The sequence below is a fragment of the Octopus bimaculoides genome, chromosome 3, assembly GCF_046866305.1.
Source record: "Octopus bimaculoides isolate indiv1 chromosome 3, ASM4686630v1, whole genome shotgun sequence".
Lineage (NCBI taxonomy): Eukaryota > Metazoa > Mollusca > Cephalopoda > Octopoda > Octopodidae > Octopus > Octopus bimaculoides.
This window is the reverse complement of record NC_142930.1, coordinates 93,215,887-93,234,456: the sequence shown is the minus strand read 5'-3', so window position 1 is coordinate 93,234,456 and position 18,570 is coordinate 93,215,887. Positions and strand designations below refer to the sequence as shown.

The window sequence follows — 18,570 nt, the reverse complement described above, 5'->3', positions numbered from 1 at the left end:
AAAAACTAATTTTTGCAATGAAAAGGACGTGTGATGAACTCAGCACTTTGTTTGGTAAACGAGCAAGGCATAGACTCTTTATAGTTGAAGAAATTATTGATGATACCCATTCTTTGGACAAGAAATTTACCTTTATGCAACATTGAGAGTTATTTAAACAATCAAACTGGTGAAAGTGATGAGGAAAGTAGTGATATGGTAGTTGAGAGATAGGCCGATAATTCTTATTCTCCTGAATGTTTTTGTGATTTTGTTCATTAGTTTTCCTGCAAGCGTTACTCTTGAGCTGTATATGCAACTATTTATTATTTTCTTTTGCTCAGAGGCCCAGGTGGGGGTAAAGTTAGACACAGGGGCACTGGTATAAGGGGTTAAAATTCTTCCTCAACTCAATGTTAACATCTACTTCTTACTATATTTGATAAAACAAGATGTTTATTATATACGCAAATATAATCAGCGAAGTACTTCACTGTAGTATATTTTAGTGCAATATTCTAGAAACTATTGGGTACAAATCGCCACTCTAAACAACAATAATTTGAAGAAAAAAAAATCTCTAGGGGAGGCAACTTTTGAAAAACTGTTTTTAATCCAACAAAAGTTATCGAACTTGTTGAGGTATAGATTTATATATTTTTTTTAAATCATAATTTTTAGAATTATTCAGATTTCTGTTGGTAGTAATGGTAGGTGATAAGCTTATTAGAGATTATCAGCTTTCTGTAATATTTGAAAATCACTCTTTATTTTGTGTGTGTGTTTGTGTGTGAGAGACTACAGCTGTTACCTGGAAATGAGGATGACTTGATAGCTTGCATCATGCTTTCACTAATTCTTTTAGGTGCTCATGTAGTCATGGTCTCACATTTACTTACATGTACATTTGTGTTTTTTATTTTTGTGTGTGTGTATATCTATATATATATATATATATATATATATATATATATATATATATATATATATATTACTTGCTTGTATGTATGTATGTGTGTGTGAGTGTATATGTACACATCATAGCACGTAAATAGCACCATTTGAGCGTGATCGTTACCGACGTCGCCTCCCTGGCACTTGTGCCAGTGGCATGAGAAAAGACATTCGAGCGAGGTCGTTGCCAGTACCACTGGACTGGCTCCTGTGCAGGTGGCACGTAAAATACACCGTTTCGAGCGTGGCTGTTGCCAGTACCACCTGACTGGCCTTCATGCCGGTGGCACGTAAAAGCATTCACTACATTCTCGGAGTGGTTGGCGTTAGGAAGGCCATCCAGCTGTTAGGAAGGCCATCCAGATCAGATTAGAGCCTGGTGTAGCTACTTGGTCCACCAGTCCTCAGTCAAATCGTCCAACCCATGCTAGCATGGAAAGCGGACGTTAAATGATGATGATGATGATCATCATCATCACTATTTAATGTCTGTTTTCCATGCTGACATGGGTTAGATGGTTTGACTGAAACTTGTAAGCTAGAGAGCTGCACCAGGTTCCAGTTTGATTTGGCATGGTTTCTACAGCTGGATGCCTTTCTTTACACCAACCACTCCAAGAGTGTAAAGGGTGCTTTTTACTTGCCACCAGCACAAGTACCAGTTATAGAACACTGGCATCAGCCATGACTACGATTTCACTTGGCTTGACAAATCTTCTCAAGCACAGCACATTGCCAAAGGTCTTGGTCACTTGCCATCGCCACTGTGAGGCCCAACATTCAAAGATCATACTACTGAAATTCATATGTAAATATGTGTATGTAATATTTGTGTGTGTGTGTGTGTATGCATGCATGTGTGTGTATTTATGTATTTATTTATATATATACACATGTGTTTGTATATATGTAGTGTATGCATATATATATTGACATTGTGGGAATTTTATAATCTTCTGAGCGAATGTGAAGTAATTCTTTTTTTGGAACAATAGATCTCGAAGCACATAAAACTATAAATGATAGTTTGTAAATATTGGGTTGTATAGCCCTTTTGGATAGAAAAAGTTGAAAGCTGTTCATGGGACTCAAACCCACATCTGTAGACATGGACCTTATGACAAAAGGAATCCTTCAAATTTTTCTATCCATTTTAGGTAGAAATCCATTGTTCCAAAAGAGAATTAATTTCATATTCTCCCAATAGTTTCCAAAATTCTTGCTGGTAAGAATAAAGTTTAAAAAATTTTGACTTGTATTATTCACTTAGTTTTGATTCCTATTTTCTGTATTTGAGTTGAAATTTGAATTTCACACATAAAGGAATTGTCATAATTGCAACACTCTCTTCCTTACTAACGAGGAAAAAAAAAATCCAAGGTGCTTAGGTTATGGTTGGAAAATTTGAAAAAACAAATGGTATGGTCACTTTTGGACCTCATTCGTTCTTACTAATACTTGATAGACTGCTAAGTAAATTCTGATTCCCTTTTGACCTGACAGTTGACATTTCCATATTTAGTTTTGATTTTGTAAAGTTTCTATTTTGGAGCATAAACTAAAGAATTTTAACATGGCCACAAAGACACAGGGTAAAGACCCCCTTTAGTCATGAGTGAACATGGGATTACATCTTAAAAGTTACTCTCTGAGGCAAAAGTCCAGGCAGGGTTATTTTATGGAAAACCAGCGGTCGCCCTTGCATACCAGCTCTCCCTCTCCATGCCACCGATGTTACCCAAAAGAAAGGCAAGGGCTGATACAGCTTTGCACCAGTGACACCACAACTCATTCCTACAATTGAGCAAACTGGAGCAACATGAAATAAAGCATCTTGCTCAAGAACACAACACACAGCCCAGTCTGGGAATCAAACTCACTACCCCTTGATTGTGAGCCTGATGTTCTAACCACTGAGCCATGAAGACACAGAGAGCTTTATATTTAGTGTACTCATCTGGTACCACTGTGTGTTTTGTGCCCCCAGTTGATAATCTGTATCAGTGGTCCCTTACTTTTTTTGTACTATAGACTGGTTTCATTCAACACAGTTTTTCCACAGACTAGGAGATTACATTAGATTGTTGAACATATAATTGTAAGAATGTGGTTTTGATTCCTGGACTAGGTGATGTATTGTGTTCTTGAATATTCCTGTGACAGACTAGTATCCTATACAGGAGAGGAGTATATATGTCAGAAAATCCATGAAACTGGCCCTGTGAATCATTATGACCCGGAAAAGTGCTTTATCCCTCACTTTTTTATATACATAATGCAAAACACTGCAGGCTGTAATAGTGAATTTAAAAAGAAAATTAAATTAAAAATATTTATTCTTACTGTGCGACTTAGTACCAAAGTTTTATGACCTGGTACTGATCTGTGACCCAGTGGTTGAGAATTCCCTGTTCTGTATTATCTGTATATCTGGCTTGACAAAACTGATGTTTCAAAAACAATATCTGCTTTGTATTTTTTTTTTTTTTTTTTTTGTGTTGTACTGTGAAACTTTGGCTTTTTGGAATTCAGTTTTGTTTTATTGTACCGAAACATTTGTTGCAATGAATCTCATCATGATAATTTCTTATATAGTCGCAAGGCCTGAAATTTTGTGGGAGGGGGTAATCGATTACATTGACTCCAGTACTTCACTGGTACTTATTTTATTGACCCCCTAAAGATGAAAGGCAAAGCAAATCTCAGTGGAATTTGAACTGAGAACATAAAATCACAAGAAATACCGCTAACCATTTCTTCTGGCTGCTGCTGCCTTAATGAATTTTATCATAATGAAACTTTTTTTTAGCATTGTTTCCAAAAAATTACTGCAGAATTTTGAAACAAACTTCACTGTACTGAAAAATTTCTCATAATGGTATTTGTTAGAATGGAATTTCGCTACTGTGTGTGTGTATATTGTCCATAGGTACAGGTGTGGCTGTGTGGTAAGAAGTTTACTTTTCAACCACATGATTCTGAGTGGGTTCAGTTCCACTCTGTGGCACTTTGGGCAAGAGTCTTCTACTATAGCCATGAGATGACCAAAAAGCCTTGTGAATGGATTTGGTTGATAGAAACTGAAAGATGCCCGTCGTGTGTGTGTGTCTGTGTTCGTCCCTCACACTATTTGACAACAGGTGTTCGTGTGTTTACATCCCTGTAACTTAGCACTTCAGCAAAAGAGACTAATACAATAGGTACCAGGCTTTAAAAGAATAATAAGTACTGGGGTTGATTTGTTTGACTAAAGTTCTTCAAAGTGTTGTCCCAGCATAGCTGCAGTCTAATGATTGAAATGTTGTTGTTGGCACTCTGTCGCTTACGACGTTGAGGGTTCCAGTTGATCCGATCAACAGAACAGCCTGCTTGTGAAATTAACGTGCAAGTGGCTGAGCACTCCACAGACACGTGTACCCTTAACGTAGTTCTCAGGGATATTCAGTGTGACACAGTGTGACAAGGCTGACCCTTTGAATTTCAGGCACAACATAAACAGGAAGTAAGAGTGAGAGAAAGTTGTGGTGGAAGAGTACAGCAGGGTTCGCCACCATCCCCTGCCGGAGCCTCATGGAGCTTTAGGTGTTTTCGCTCAATAAACACTCACAACGCCTGGTCTGGGAATCGAAACCGCGATCCTATGACCGCGAGTCCGCTGCCCTAACCACTGGGCCATTGCACCTCCACTCAATGATTGAAATATGTAAAAGATAAAAGAAAAGATTTGTTGCAACATCCATTTTCCCATGTTAGCAGATATAGTTATTTGGGGTGGGGTTTACAACTGGATGTTCTTCTTGTCACCAGCCCTTCCCTGTTTTCGAGTAAGGGTTTTTTTTTATGCCGGAAGTTTTCTAAAGCTCAGAGGGACAAGGAATGTCAGCATCACCATCAATTCACTCAAATAGCAACAAGTGTGGAATATCAACCCTTCGTGCACATTTACGCATACACATACATCCACAACTGCACACATGCACACGTGCACACACACACACACACACACATACACATACACAAAACCACACACATTGGGCTTCTTGCAGTTTCAGTCTACTGAATTTCCTCATAAAACATTGGTCAGCTCAGGGCTATATTAAAAGACACTTACCCAGGGTGCTGTGCAGTGAGATTGAACATGAAACCATGTGGTTAAGAAGTGAACAATTTAAGTGCAATATATATATATATATATATCTTTATTTGTGTATCAAGGTTACCATTGGTTTCATGTTAAGAAAATATCTTAATTTTTCAAGCCAGTCACATGGGGGAATGGTGTTCCTCTCCATTTTTCATTCAAAATGGTGACGAACACCATTCCTTCATGTGATTGGCTTGAAAAATTGCTGAGATATTAAGATATTTCTTAACATGGAACCAATGGTAGCCTTAATACATAAATTAAGAAATTTTATCTACCAATGCAGTATTGAGCACTCATTCTCATTGTTTGACATTTACCTATATATAGGTATATCTATATATGTGTGTACATGTGTGTGTATGTTTCTCATGTTTTGATTGCTTTGTGGTCCCCTACGTTGTTCGCCATGTCTTGGTGAAGGCTCCAAAACAGACCAGATCTGATCAATACAAGGGTTATAGATGACTCTTGAGCTATCAGTTAGCCTTTGATTTGACTGGGCAGCGAGAACCAAGGGTGCACAACAACAACAACAACAACATCCCCAAGCCATTGAGGAATCTGCTACATCATCACTTCTATGTAGTTACTCAACCTACTGGAAATAGCAGTCGGTCCTCCCTCGAATCATGCTTTACCTTCTTAAAAAAAAAATGAAGACCACATTGGATAATTGCAGTCCTAGAAAACCTGTTTTGAAAATAAAATGGATTAGCCATCTTCTCAGTGAGGTCTGACTCGGGGCTTAACAATGACAACAACAACAATAATAATAACATCAGTAACAAAGCATTCAGCTCCATTACATTGTTCACTTCCTTCTCTTTTTGATTTCTCCATTTCGTTGTGTATGCAGTGTCAACTGAAGTCTAAATGTATCTGTCTCCCTTCTACAGATGCATCGTTAACAGGAAATGGCAAAGATGTCGACATAAAGATCATCATCATTGAAAACCCGGCAGCATACAAGGAGATGCTGTCCTTGGTGGAGAAGTCCCTCTCAAAGGATGCTCCTGTTGATGGAGCAGCATCCTCAAAAGTGTCTGGCTCTGACAAAACACAACACTTAGCTAAAAGCAAGAGGCGTACCTGGCCGTTTCTGTTGCCCAAAAAGAGCAAAAATGCTAAAGGTGATAGAGGAGACGAAGAAGAAGAGGAGGAAGAAGAGGGGAAAGATAAAGAAAAAGACCAGGGAGGAGAGGAAGAAGCAGGCTTAAACATGGAAGCAGAGAGGAAAGAAGAGAAGGAGGAAGCAGTGGAAAATAATAAAGGTGATAGGGACAGTAAAGAGGAAAGTGACTTCCTCCAACACGCTTCAGAAATGTGAGTGTTCTTTGATGTTTTTCACTGTGAAGTTTGGTTTGGTAGATTTTATTTTTTTTGACCATTTGTGTTTCGGTAAATTTTCAGCAGTGTGACTGAGAATACAGCAGGTGCTGATTTATCACTGGCAATTAACTTGTGATTAGTATATTGATTTCAAATTTTGGCACACGGCCAGCAATTTCGGGTGTGGAGGGTAAGTGGATTACATCAACCCCAGTGCTCAGCTGGTACTTAATTTCTTCAACCTGCACAAAAAATGAAAGGCAAAGTTGACCCTGGTAGTGTTTGAACTCAGAACATAAAGGCAGAAGAAATGCTGCTAAGCAGTTTGTCCAGTGTGGTCATGATTCTGTTAGCTTGTATCCTTAACTTGTGATTAATATATTACTGTTTGTCATATAGTGTCCAATTTATTACTGTTAATTATACATTGACCTCGTAGCAAGTCATAAAAGGCAGCAATATGACGTAATGGTCGTTAGCCTGAGCAAGCATAATTGTTGGTATCCCATTGGTTAAAATTACTGCCCATATATGAATTCTAAACTTTCGTCAAAGAAATCTTTCACGAAATATGGTTCTTAGAATTCGGATATGAGCAGTTATAAAAACCCTGATTTTTGGGAAATTATTCAGTGATAGTTGGATGTTACTAAACTCCACGACACTCACTCCTTGAGATATTAGCTATTTTTTATGCCATGTCTATGATAAAAATCTAACATGACTTATTTGAATTGTTGTGAACTCTACTAGTTAATATGAAGGATTAGCTATTATGAATTTTAAGTCGTAATTCTCTGTGACAAAATGACTTTACTTTCCAATTGTACTATAAATGCTAAATGTACATAAATAAACTAATGTAGTAATTATTTTCTTTTTCTTCATGTTCTTCAACTTGTTAATAAAATTTATTTCTGCAATTATGAAACTGTATTTTTTTATAGGTGGTTTGGTTACTGTTTGTGTAACACTACTTTTATATGTTTCTTATTTGAGAATAGATAATAAATATATTTTACTTTTGAAGTAGGAATATATATTGATAAACACGTCACTTATAACTTACTTATAGATGTTATCATTATACATAAATCCTGACTCCAGCTACATAGACGCCATAGTGAGAAATATATACTCTGAAACACTAACAGACATTTTATGCATGCATGTATGTTGAAGATAAATAAATTTGAGTTCTTTTAACTGCTATAAAAAAAATACACGGTTTCATAATTGCAGAAATAAATTTTATTCACATGATAAAGAACGCGAAGAAAGAGAGAGAAAATAATTACTGCTTTAGTTTATTTATGTACATTTAGCATTTATAGTACAATTGGAAAGTAAAGTCATTTTGTTGTAGGGAATTACGACTTACAATTCACACTAGCTAATCCCTCATACTAATTACTAGAGTTCACAACAATCCAAATAATTCTTGTTGGATTTTTATCATAGACATGGCATAAAAAAATAGCCAATATCTCAAGGTGTGAATGTCGTGGAGTTTAGTAACATCCAACTATCACTGTTGTGAGTACATTATTTACATTTGATGAATATTTATCCTCATCTTCTTTGTTGTTAGCACGTTTCGGCTGATGTACCCTCCAGCCTTCATCAGGTGTCTTGGGGAAATTTCGAACCTGGGTTCTCATTCCTCAGGTATTTTTCGATGTTGTTGTTGTTGTTGTTGCTATTATTATTATTATTATTATTATTATTATTATTATTATTATTATTATTATTATTATTATTATTATTATTATTATTATCATTATTATTATTATTATTATTATTATTATTATTATTCAGATCACTGCCTGGAATCGAACTCGGAACCTTGGGGTTAGTAGCTCATGCTCTTAACCACTACGCCCACGGGCATATGACGTGGTGGTTAAGAGCGCGGGCTACTAACCTCAAGATTCCAAGTTTGATTCCAGGCAGTGACCTGAATAATAATAATAATAATAATAATAATAATAATAACATTGAAAAATACTTTAGGAATGAGAACCCAGGTTCGAAATTTCCCCAAGACACCTGAAGAAGGCTGGAGGGTATATCAGCCAAAATGTTGTTAACAACAAACAAGATGAGGACAAATATCCGTCAAATGTAAATAATGTACATAATTCCTCATCTCTTAAATATAGAACTGTACTATTGTGAGTGTCATGGAGTTTAGTAACATCCTACGATCACTGAGTAATTTCCCCAAAATCAGGGTTTTTATAACTGCTCATATCCGAATTCTAAGAACTGTATTTTGTGAAAGATTTCTTTGACGAAAGTTTAGATTTCGTATATGAGCAGTAATTTTAACCAATGGGACACCAACAATTATGCTTATTCAGGCAAATGACCATTACGTCATATTGCCACCTTTTATGACTGTTTATCACTGATTATTAATTAAGTGCAGGTATGGCTATGTGGTTAGGCAGTCCCTTTCAAAATCATACTGTTTCAAGTTCAATCTACCTGTGTGGCATCTTGGGCGAGTATCATCTATATAGCCTTGGGTTGACCAATCTTTGTGAGTGAATTTACTAGATAGAAATTGCATGGAAGCCACTGTGTACATACATCCCCTCATACTTATATGTATATTTATATATTTATACATGTATATAATATCAGGATAAATACCTTATAAGAATTTATCAAGTAGTTAGCTTGCTGCATTAATTAGGAAATCATTGGTTTGCCGTTAAGTTAAAAGTTTTTAGGAGGTTAGCTTGGAAAGTTACATTCCCTCGCAATCGGTAAAAATGTGCTTATTTTAGTAGTTTTGACTTATGGAGTCCCTCTAAGCATGAGGCAGTATTGTATAGTAATGCCCTTATATAAATTAAATTATTTATACATGTATATATATATGTATGTGGATTTGTGTATTTGTGATTGTCTCTCAGTATCTTGTCTTAATATATCACCTCTTGATAACCAGTTTTTGTTTATGTTCCCATAACTTAGTGAATCTGTAAAATAGAGACCAATGGAATAAGTAACAGGGTTAAAAATAAGTACTGGGGTCAGTTTGATTGACTAAAATATTAGAGGTGTTACCTTAGCATAGTCACAGACTAACGACTAAAGCCAGTAAAAGAGAAAAGAAATGTAAAAGAATAGCCAACATTATCCTTGTTAATTGACTAGTTAGTCATTGTCAAATAACTTGCTTATTTCTGATAATTAGCTATTGACTAATTGCTGACTTCCAATGAACAATTTACCATATGTCAGTCACAAATTATTGGCAACCTCTTTATCACTGACAAGTTGCATATAATTTTGTCGTTGCTAGAAATGAGGTGGCTGAGTGGATAAGTTATCTATTCTTGACATTGGAAAATTACCCTGGGATGTTTTCTGCATAAAGAGCATAGTTAAGTGCAGGCTAAAATTTTAACCCTTTAGCATTTAAACTGACCATATCCAGCCTTTTTGTTCAAACTGGCCAAATCTGACTTCTCATACCTATCTTACAATAGCATTCAAAAAAATAAGCAATTGCATCATTGAAATCTTGAGGTTGCAAAATAACGACGGTTAATTCAGAACAATGTTAATAGATAAGCATTTCATTTGACAGAGTAAGCTGAATGTTAAAGGATTAATGTAAATCTCTAAAATTTTCATTCGATTGAAATTGTTCAAACCTGCTGCAGATATTTTATTTTTTGTCAAAAGAACTTTATTCTATATTACTTAGCTATCAGGGATAGTATAAGATCTGTCTTTGAATGCTTCCTTTGGTAGACTTGGGTCTTATCCAGCAGGTTATTATATCTCATTTGCTTATGCCATAAATGAAAGTGGGGCTATGCTAAGCACAAGCCTTCACACTTAGGCAGCTATCAATGTTCTTCTTTAATAATTTACTTGTGACTAATCATGAATTTATCCTGAAACATCATTAACCAGACATTAATGCTACAATAAAAGTCCTCAATTTGTCGATTGGGAATTTTATCAGTTTGATAGCATTTTATTTAGTCCTCAATTTCCATTTTATAACTTTAGCAACTAAACCCTTCTTAGTTAAACTCATTTGACTTTTGTTGACAAACTAAGCTTTCTATAGTACCTGCCTATTGACAGAAGAAAGAACGAGGCTGTTGAGGTGTAGAAACTGTAGCATTTTAGGCAGGGCCTTTTCATCAGAAGCCCTCCACCTGAAACAGCAAATTCAATTTCTGTAGGCACCCCTACCATTCTGATGCTGGGATATGAAGAAGCAGCACTTCAACTCATTGATTAGCTCATTATTCAAAATTGTTAATTATTATATGTTTATGACTTCAAGGCGAAAAGAGCAGTATCCATTATGCTTGCCATGTCTCTAACAGTTGTGAGAAGAAAGGGCAGAACAACAAAAAAAAAAAAATAGAAAGCATGACTCAAGGGTTACTGCAGTAGGAAACAGCACATCCAGATACCCTCAAACTTAGCTTGAATACTAGCAACAGAGTGCACAGTACTAAATGTGCCCAATGTGGTGAATGAGGGGTATAATCCATTTGATGGCCTTGCGTACAGTTTCCATTTTTCCTTGTTTCATTTGCAAGGCTTCAGTTGACTGATGCTTAAATAGAGGAATTTCCATGTGTTTTGAGAACTAAACTTCTTAACCACATGAACATGCTTGTGGGCGAGCTGTGACTGCCTTATATTTTATACATATCTTTTTAAATCTATCCTCCAAATTGTGTAGATAGTTATCTGAAAGCCAAGAGATAAAGTAAAGCTATTTTCATTTCTTATATTTCTATTACAAAGTTCTAGACATCTTGATTCATGCACATGTGTGTGTGTGTGTGTGTGTGTGTGTGTGTGTGTGTGTGTGTGTGTGTGTGTGTGTGTGTGTGTGTGAATACCTCTGTGAATGTGTACTTGTAATGGAGTGTTTAATGATCATTGTATAATTTTTTTTGTTTTGTTTACATTCCAGGGCAGAAAAACAATTGAATGATATCCTTCAAAATGAAAAACACCAAGAACCACAAAGTGAAACTGAAAAATGGATATACAATTATTTAGACAAAGGTATGTTTGTGTGTCTCTGTGTGTGTGTGTGTATATGTATATATTTAGTTGTCAATTTAGTAATTAAGGATAATAATGAAATATGTACTGACATTTATAATAAAACAGAAGATTTTGGTTTCCAAGTGGCATCAATGTCATGGTTCAGTTGTAGGATTCCTTCTTTTATTGCTTATGATGTTTTTGGAGGGCAAATTGTCAGATATAGTACTATTATTAATAATGCTAATAAATTTTTGGAAAAATAATAAACTGTTAAGACATTTAGTAAAACAAAGGGTATAGCTATGGTAAATTGGTTAAAACTTTTAATCGCTGTTTAGGTGGGACACTTGAAATTCTAAATACATATGGGGTAGTATCTAGTCTTCAACTTAGCAAATATTTGTAAAGATTTAGAATGCTTACGATTCAAGTTATTTGCTTACTACATCACCAATATTATTCAAGTCAATTGAAGAAGTAGTAATTACGCACTACATCATCAATAGTTAAGATAGTCTTTTAAGTTCTGGAAGTGATGGAACCACATGGTTTAAAAAAACATTTAAGTGTTAATACTTTGTAATTTTACAATCTTTTAAACAGTTTTGATTTAGCTTTAATCATCATCATCATCGTTTAATGTCCGCTTTCCATGCTAGCATGGGTTGGACGATTTGACTGAGGACTGGCGAACCAGATGGCTATGCCAGGCTCCAATCTGATTTGGCAGAGTTTCTACAGCTGGATGCCCTTCCTAACGCCAACCACTCCGAGAGTGTAGTGGGTGCTTTTACGTGCCACCTGCACGAAGGCCAGTCAGGCGGCACTGGCAATGGCCACGCTCATAACGAGGTCTTAGAATAATAGTTAATTACAAGTATACTTTTATTAGTTCCTGTATAATAAAATTTAATGTTTCTATTAGTTACTGGTAAGTTTACATTAAAGCTTGTAAGGGTAATATAAATGAGTATGTAGTGTTTTTATTATTAACTTTTGGATTATGAAATAATGTATTTCACTCCTAATTATTATAGAGATGTTTTCGATCTAGTTTGGATTCTTTGCCATCAAATTTGAATTCTTTGCCATCAAAATTTGATGGCAAAGAATCCAAACTAGATTGAAAACATCTATATTATTCGTTAAATTAAATTCAATCTTGTTTTGTTTTGGAGAGAATTGAATATTAAGCTTTCACTTTTTTATTATAGTAGTAACTATGGAAGACTGGTGGGATTATTATTTGTATGGACTTAAAGATTGGTTGCTATTTAATATATAATTTAGTTATTGTAGGTTTACTGTTAATACCAATACAGATATACATAGATTTATGTGTTTCTTTGTTGTAGTTTAATCTTAAAGTCAATGTTTAATCCTGCCTATATTTAGATTGAATGAATGTGGTTATTAAGCTTTCACTTTTATATTATACTATAGAAGAGTGTAGGGAATATTTTTTGGTTGACTTAAACGTTTGGTCGCTATTTAGTTACATATTTAGGAGTTGGTTATAGATTTACTTATTTAATTTATTTACCGATACTGTTGTACATAGGGTAAGTGTGTTTGAAAGTTGTGGTTTCTTTGGTATGTTTGTTCCCAAACAACACTTATTTTAGTGCTGTTGACACTGCCAGATTGAATGGTACAGCCCAGATGTTGAAACTATAATGATATCTGTGGGGCAGCTGATGATAGTGGTATGTTGGATTGTTGGTATGGCTGTTTTTTTTATATATGGAATAGTATTATAACAAATCCTTTTGATATATATCAATAATAATAATAAAGATTAATACGAAGTAGCAAAGCATTACTTTTAATTCCTTTATATATATATATAGCTTTAAATAGACCTATACATGTTTCTACTACAATGATTAATATATATATATATATATATATATATATATATATATATATATATATATATATATATATATATATATATATATATATATATATATATACATATGTTTGTTTTTATGTTATAATAAAAACAATTTTACATTAATCTGACGGGTTACTCTATACTTATGTAGAGTACAGATTTGTAATTCTTATAAAAGAATGTTGTTGTCAGTGACTTCGAAGTTTTGGCCGCCTAACCCATTGCTGGACTGCCTATATATATATACATACATATGTAATTTTCACATATACATATGTATGTGTTTGTATCTATCTGCTTTTCTGTCTGTCTGTTGTCTATCTATTTCTCCATCCATCCATCCATTCACCCTCTTGAAAGTAAAGACTTCACTGTAGTAACTTTAATATATATGTGTATGTGTGTGTCTGTATTTGTCTGTTATATCATCTCAGGTTTATAACAATTGAGAAATGAAGGTATTGGAATGTTTATAGCATTTTTAATAGCTCTTATTTTAATATTCTCATCATATTTCTCAAAATAAAAAAGATTTATTTGTTGTATTGTTTAAATTTGTGATTTAAATAAATATAGTTAATGTGGTATAGTTATTTTTAAGAAATGCTATGCAATTTTTATTGTAGTAAGTTTATTGATATTACATTTATGTGTAAGTTAAAATGAATTATTATGGTAATTAGTTTTAATGAAAATATTGAGGGGATAAGATTTTTATATTTTGGTGATATTATTTGGTTAATATTGGGTGGGTGTAAGTTGAATTATAAGATTTTCTTACAAATATTGATTGTTATAATGGTAAGGTATAATTGTAATTCTTTAATAAAATAAATTGTTTTGATTTGAAAAAAAATTATGTATAATGTTAAAATGAGCATTGAGATATGAATATGTAATTAAATACACTTTATCAATATTAATAATGGCTGAAGGCCATTATTAATATTGGATTCAAATTTTGGCACAAGGCCAGCAAGTTTAGGGGAGGGGATAAATTGATTACATTACTCCAATTCTTAACTGGTGTACTTATTTTATTGACTCTTGGAAGGATGAAAGGTTAAGTTGACCTTGGCAGCATTTGAACTTAGGATGTAAAAATGGACAAAATGCATTTTGCCCAGTGTGCTAACAGTGCTACCAGCTTGCTGTCTTCAATCATTATCAATATTGATATTAAAACCAAGGTGATGAACTGGCAGAATCGTTAGCACACTGAGCAGAATGCATGGAAGTATTTCGTCTGTTTTCCTTTCTCCTGAAATTGCTGGTCTTGTGTCAAAGTTTGAAACCAATATTAAGATACAAACCAATGTCATTTGTAAATGTTGGTCATTGCTTCAAACCAGTTTCTTTTCAACCCACACACTTTGATTAATACTGCAGTGGTTAGAGCGTTGGGCTCACAATCATAAGGTAATGAGTTCGATTCCCTGACTGGGCTGTGTGTTTTGTTCTTATGCAAGATGAATTGCGATATCACTGGTGCCACACTGTATCGGCCTTTGCCTTTTCCTTGGATAACATCAGTGGTGTGGAGAGGAAAGGCTGGTATGCATGGGTGACTGCTGGTCTTCCATAAACAACCTTGTCTGGATTTGTGTCTCAGAGGGTAACTTTCTAGGTACAATCCCATGTTCATTCATGACCGAAGGGGGTCTTTACCCTTTTACCCTTTCTATTGTATATAATTTATATTGCGTATATGTATGTATAATTTTTATTTATGGTGATGGTGGGGCTGTGCATGTGTTTTGTATGTGATGGAAAATGTCTGTGAACATATTTGTTGGGTGTTTGCTGTTTTAAATGTTTAAACTTTGAATTTCAAACTTCACTAAGCACACACACACACACACACATATATATATATATATATATATATATATATATATATATATATATGTATGTGTGTGTATACATGCATGTGTGTGTGTGTGAGTGTTTGAGTGTGTATGTATCAATTATCTTTGTCATCGTCATCATTTTGCATCTGTTTTCCATAATAATGGGGTTCGACACTGTGACAGGATCTAATGCGTCGGAGGGCTATGTCTTGCTTCAGTGACACAGTTTTAGCTTGCTATCTCTACCTGGTTGGTCTTCCTTACACATTCACTTTACAGATTATACTGTGTCAACATTTTGTGGCACCAGCATTACTGAGGTTGTTTTACCTTCAGCAAGACTAATGAGTACTCTTTAACTGTTGTCTCTGCTTGATTTGCCAACTACTTTACAAACTGTAGTGAGTGTGCTTTTGCATGCCACCAGCACTAATGAAGTTGCATTGTAACTTGTAAGATGGAAGAGTTTTTGTGACTGAAAGAGAGAATCGGAATGAGTAGTGACTTTTGGTGGGGAGTTGAGGGAAGTTACATTATGATGGAGGAATGAATTTTTTACTGTAAAAAGGTGATACGGCAGGGAGTAACAAAAGAGACAATGTATTGGACAAATTATAAAAGGGACTGGTGAGAGGGAAAGAGAACTGTTTAGGGGATAATGAGAAAGAAAGAAGACCAGAGTAGTAGGGATGATGGGGTTGAGGAGGAGGAACCCAATGCTATTGCAAGTTATATATTCCATCATCATTATTTTACAGCTAATTTCATGCCGGGATAGATCGATGTTTTGTCAGAATTTAAAACAATTCATATTGAAATTACAGCCTTCTTGGACAAGTTTTAGGGATTGTCTTGCTTAGACATTGTAGATTTTGGTATAAATTCTACAGCTGGATGTCCTAGTTAACATCAACCACTTTACAGCATGTACTGGGTATATTTTTCATGACACCTGCATACTTGAAGTTACCTTGTAACTCACAGGATTAAAGAAGTCCACACAACTGAGAGTGAAAATAGAAGAGGGAGTGAGAGGTTAAAGTGTGACAAGAGGGATGTGGTAGTGGAGAGACTAAGGGAGAAGGAAGTAATATGAGGGAAGGGAAAAGTAAGAAGGAAAGTGTGGTGTCAGATACCTTGAGAGAGAGAGAGAGAGAGAGAGAGAGAGAGAGAGAGAGAGAGAGAGAGAGAGAGAGAGAGAGAGAGAGTGTGTATCAGAGAGTGATAAGGTCAATGGAGTGGGTTTAGTAGGAGGATAGATGGAGTGGGAGGAGTTATAGTGAAGGAGATAAAGATGTTAGTGATGATGATGATGATGATGATGATGAGGTGCTAGAGCATTTTCTCAAATTAGCATATTCAAAAAGATTTACATTGGGTAGATCTTATAGAATTTTCACAGGCCCCCTTTCTACAAACAGAACACAACTATTTCTCTGATGCTAGAAGCGCGCTGTCATTTTACTTACTAAAATTTTTGTTCCAGTTAAGTTTACTTTAAAGCCCTTCAATTCTAGATTTTACTTCTGTGTCTGGAATTTTTGTTTCAATTCTTCTGCAAGTTATGCTATAAGAGCTAAGTCATCAGCATGCAAGAATTTCCAAGAGTAGAGTAGCTAGTCTTAAATTACTCTGCTATGATTTGGAGAACTTTAACAAGCAGGAGTTGAAGGGACAAGGCTAGGAATTGAGCCCCAATGGATCACTGCCTGTGCACTAATTTCATTGTTGAACTCCTTGCTGATTTTCGTATTGCTAGTTGCTCCTTCTGCACATATCTTGTTTGATGCTCACTAGCCATTCAGCTACTCTTAGTTTCCTTTGCAGCCTTCAGATCACAGTACAAGGGATTCTGTTAAAGGCCTTCTCCAAATTGAGGAACGCTTGGTATAGGGGCTTACACCTAGCTTTATACTTATGTGTGTGTGTGTATTTGTAGTTGTAGTTGATGCTGTCTTTTCTTTTTAGTAAAGTGGTTTGTGGTTGTTATTTATTTTCATGTCTAATTTGATCAATTCATGTGTATGAAGCCTGCAGATCCAGTAGGCCAGATCTTATCCTGGTTCCCATGGCATTTAAACAGCTTGGGAGTACAAGACTTCTCCTTTGAAAAGATGTCAGTCAGTTGAAAGTGTTAGTAACCCAAAGTCCCTCCCTACCTCACCAGCTGTTGTTGGTGCTCATTTTCAACTGATTGGACTGAAGCAGTGTGAAACAGCCTGTTGTATATTGTGTGTGTGTGTGTGTGTGTGTGTGTGTGTGTGTGTGTGTGCTTCTGTTTGTTTTTCATCATTTGACTATTAATATTGCTTTTCATTTTATCTTTTATGTCCCCATAACAAGAGACCCCATAGAATCAGTAGCAGACTTATGAAATAAGTACTGGGGTTGATTTGGTTGACTAAACCTTTAAAGGCAGTGTCCCAGCCCAATAAATGAAATAATTGAAAGATTGCATATGTGTGTGTGTGTGTGTATATATATATATATATATATATAAATACATACACACACACTTTTACACATATTCACACACACACACACACACACACACACACAGTGGTATTTATCATGTGTATGTACATACATATGCATTAACTTGGGGAAAAAAATGTGTTAAGAAAATTGCTTCAGCGAAATGTTTATTTTTAGTCTAACTAAAGAAATATTGTAAAAATTATCATTCCTGTCAGCTGCTAATAATCACATCAACTGCTTACAGCAATCACTGTAAGTAGTGTTGTCTAGAAGTCTGGCTTTTCTCCCTCCTTTGTCTCTCTCTATCCCTTCTTTCTTTTTCTTGTTGTTTCCTCTATAAAATTTGTATGTTACTACTTCTATGATATCTAACTTGCTTTCTCTCTTGCTGTCTGTCTCCTCCTCTCCTCATCATGTTTTGCTGCCATCAAGCTATAGTTTTATTGTTTGTGAAAAGAAGGTTGAGTTCTTCCACCCACTCTTTACCCTGACCTTCACCCACTATTCTGGCAGTCACACCTTATTGATGTCAAACCAGTTACTGCTCTCCCCATCATCCTACATTGAGTGATGCCAACCATACCCAGCAGCTCTTTAACTTATTTTCCTTACTGCTTCTTCACCATGGCTGTTGAATTCATTTACATCATTGTCATTATTATCATCATCACTGTCTTCATTGTCATCATCATCATTGTCTATGGCATATTAATAGCTCCTTAGTACCACACTCAAAACCAGTGCCCTTTCACTTCTGTCTCACTGAATTCCTTCTTGTACTATCATCCTCATCATCAGTTAATATCCATCTTCCATGCTGGCATGAGTTGGATGGTTTTGACAGGAGCTGGCAACCAAGAAGGCTGCATCAAACTCCACTGTCTGCTTTGGCA

At 35.3% G+C, this 18,570-nt stretch overlaps 1 protein-coding gene across 3 annotated transcripts in view; it reads left to right on the top strand.

The window, feature by feature from the left end:
• LOC106880789 (uncharacterized) overlaps positions 1 to 18,570 on the top strand; it is an 86,205-nt gene that overhangs the window by 44,152 nt on the left and 23,483 nt on the right. For all 3 annotated transcript variants that reach the window (XM_052966226.2, XM_089349369.1, XM_089349370.1), the window contains exons 8-9: positions 5,977 to 6,403; positions 11,373 to 11,467. In XM_052966226.2, the coding sequence (XP_052822186.1) occupies positions 5,977 to 6,403; positions 11,373 to 11,467 (522 nt within the window). The remainder of the gene's footprint in view (positions 1 to 5,976; positions 6,404 to 11,372; positions 11,468 to 18,570) is intronic.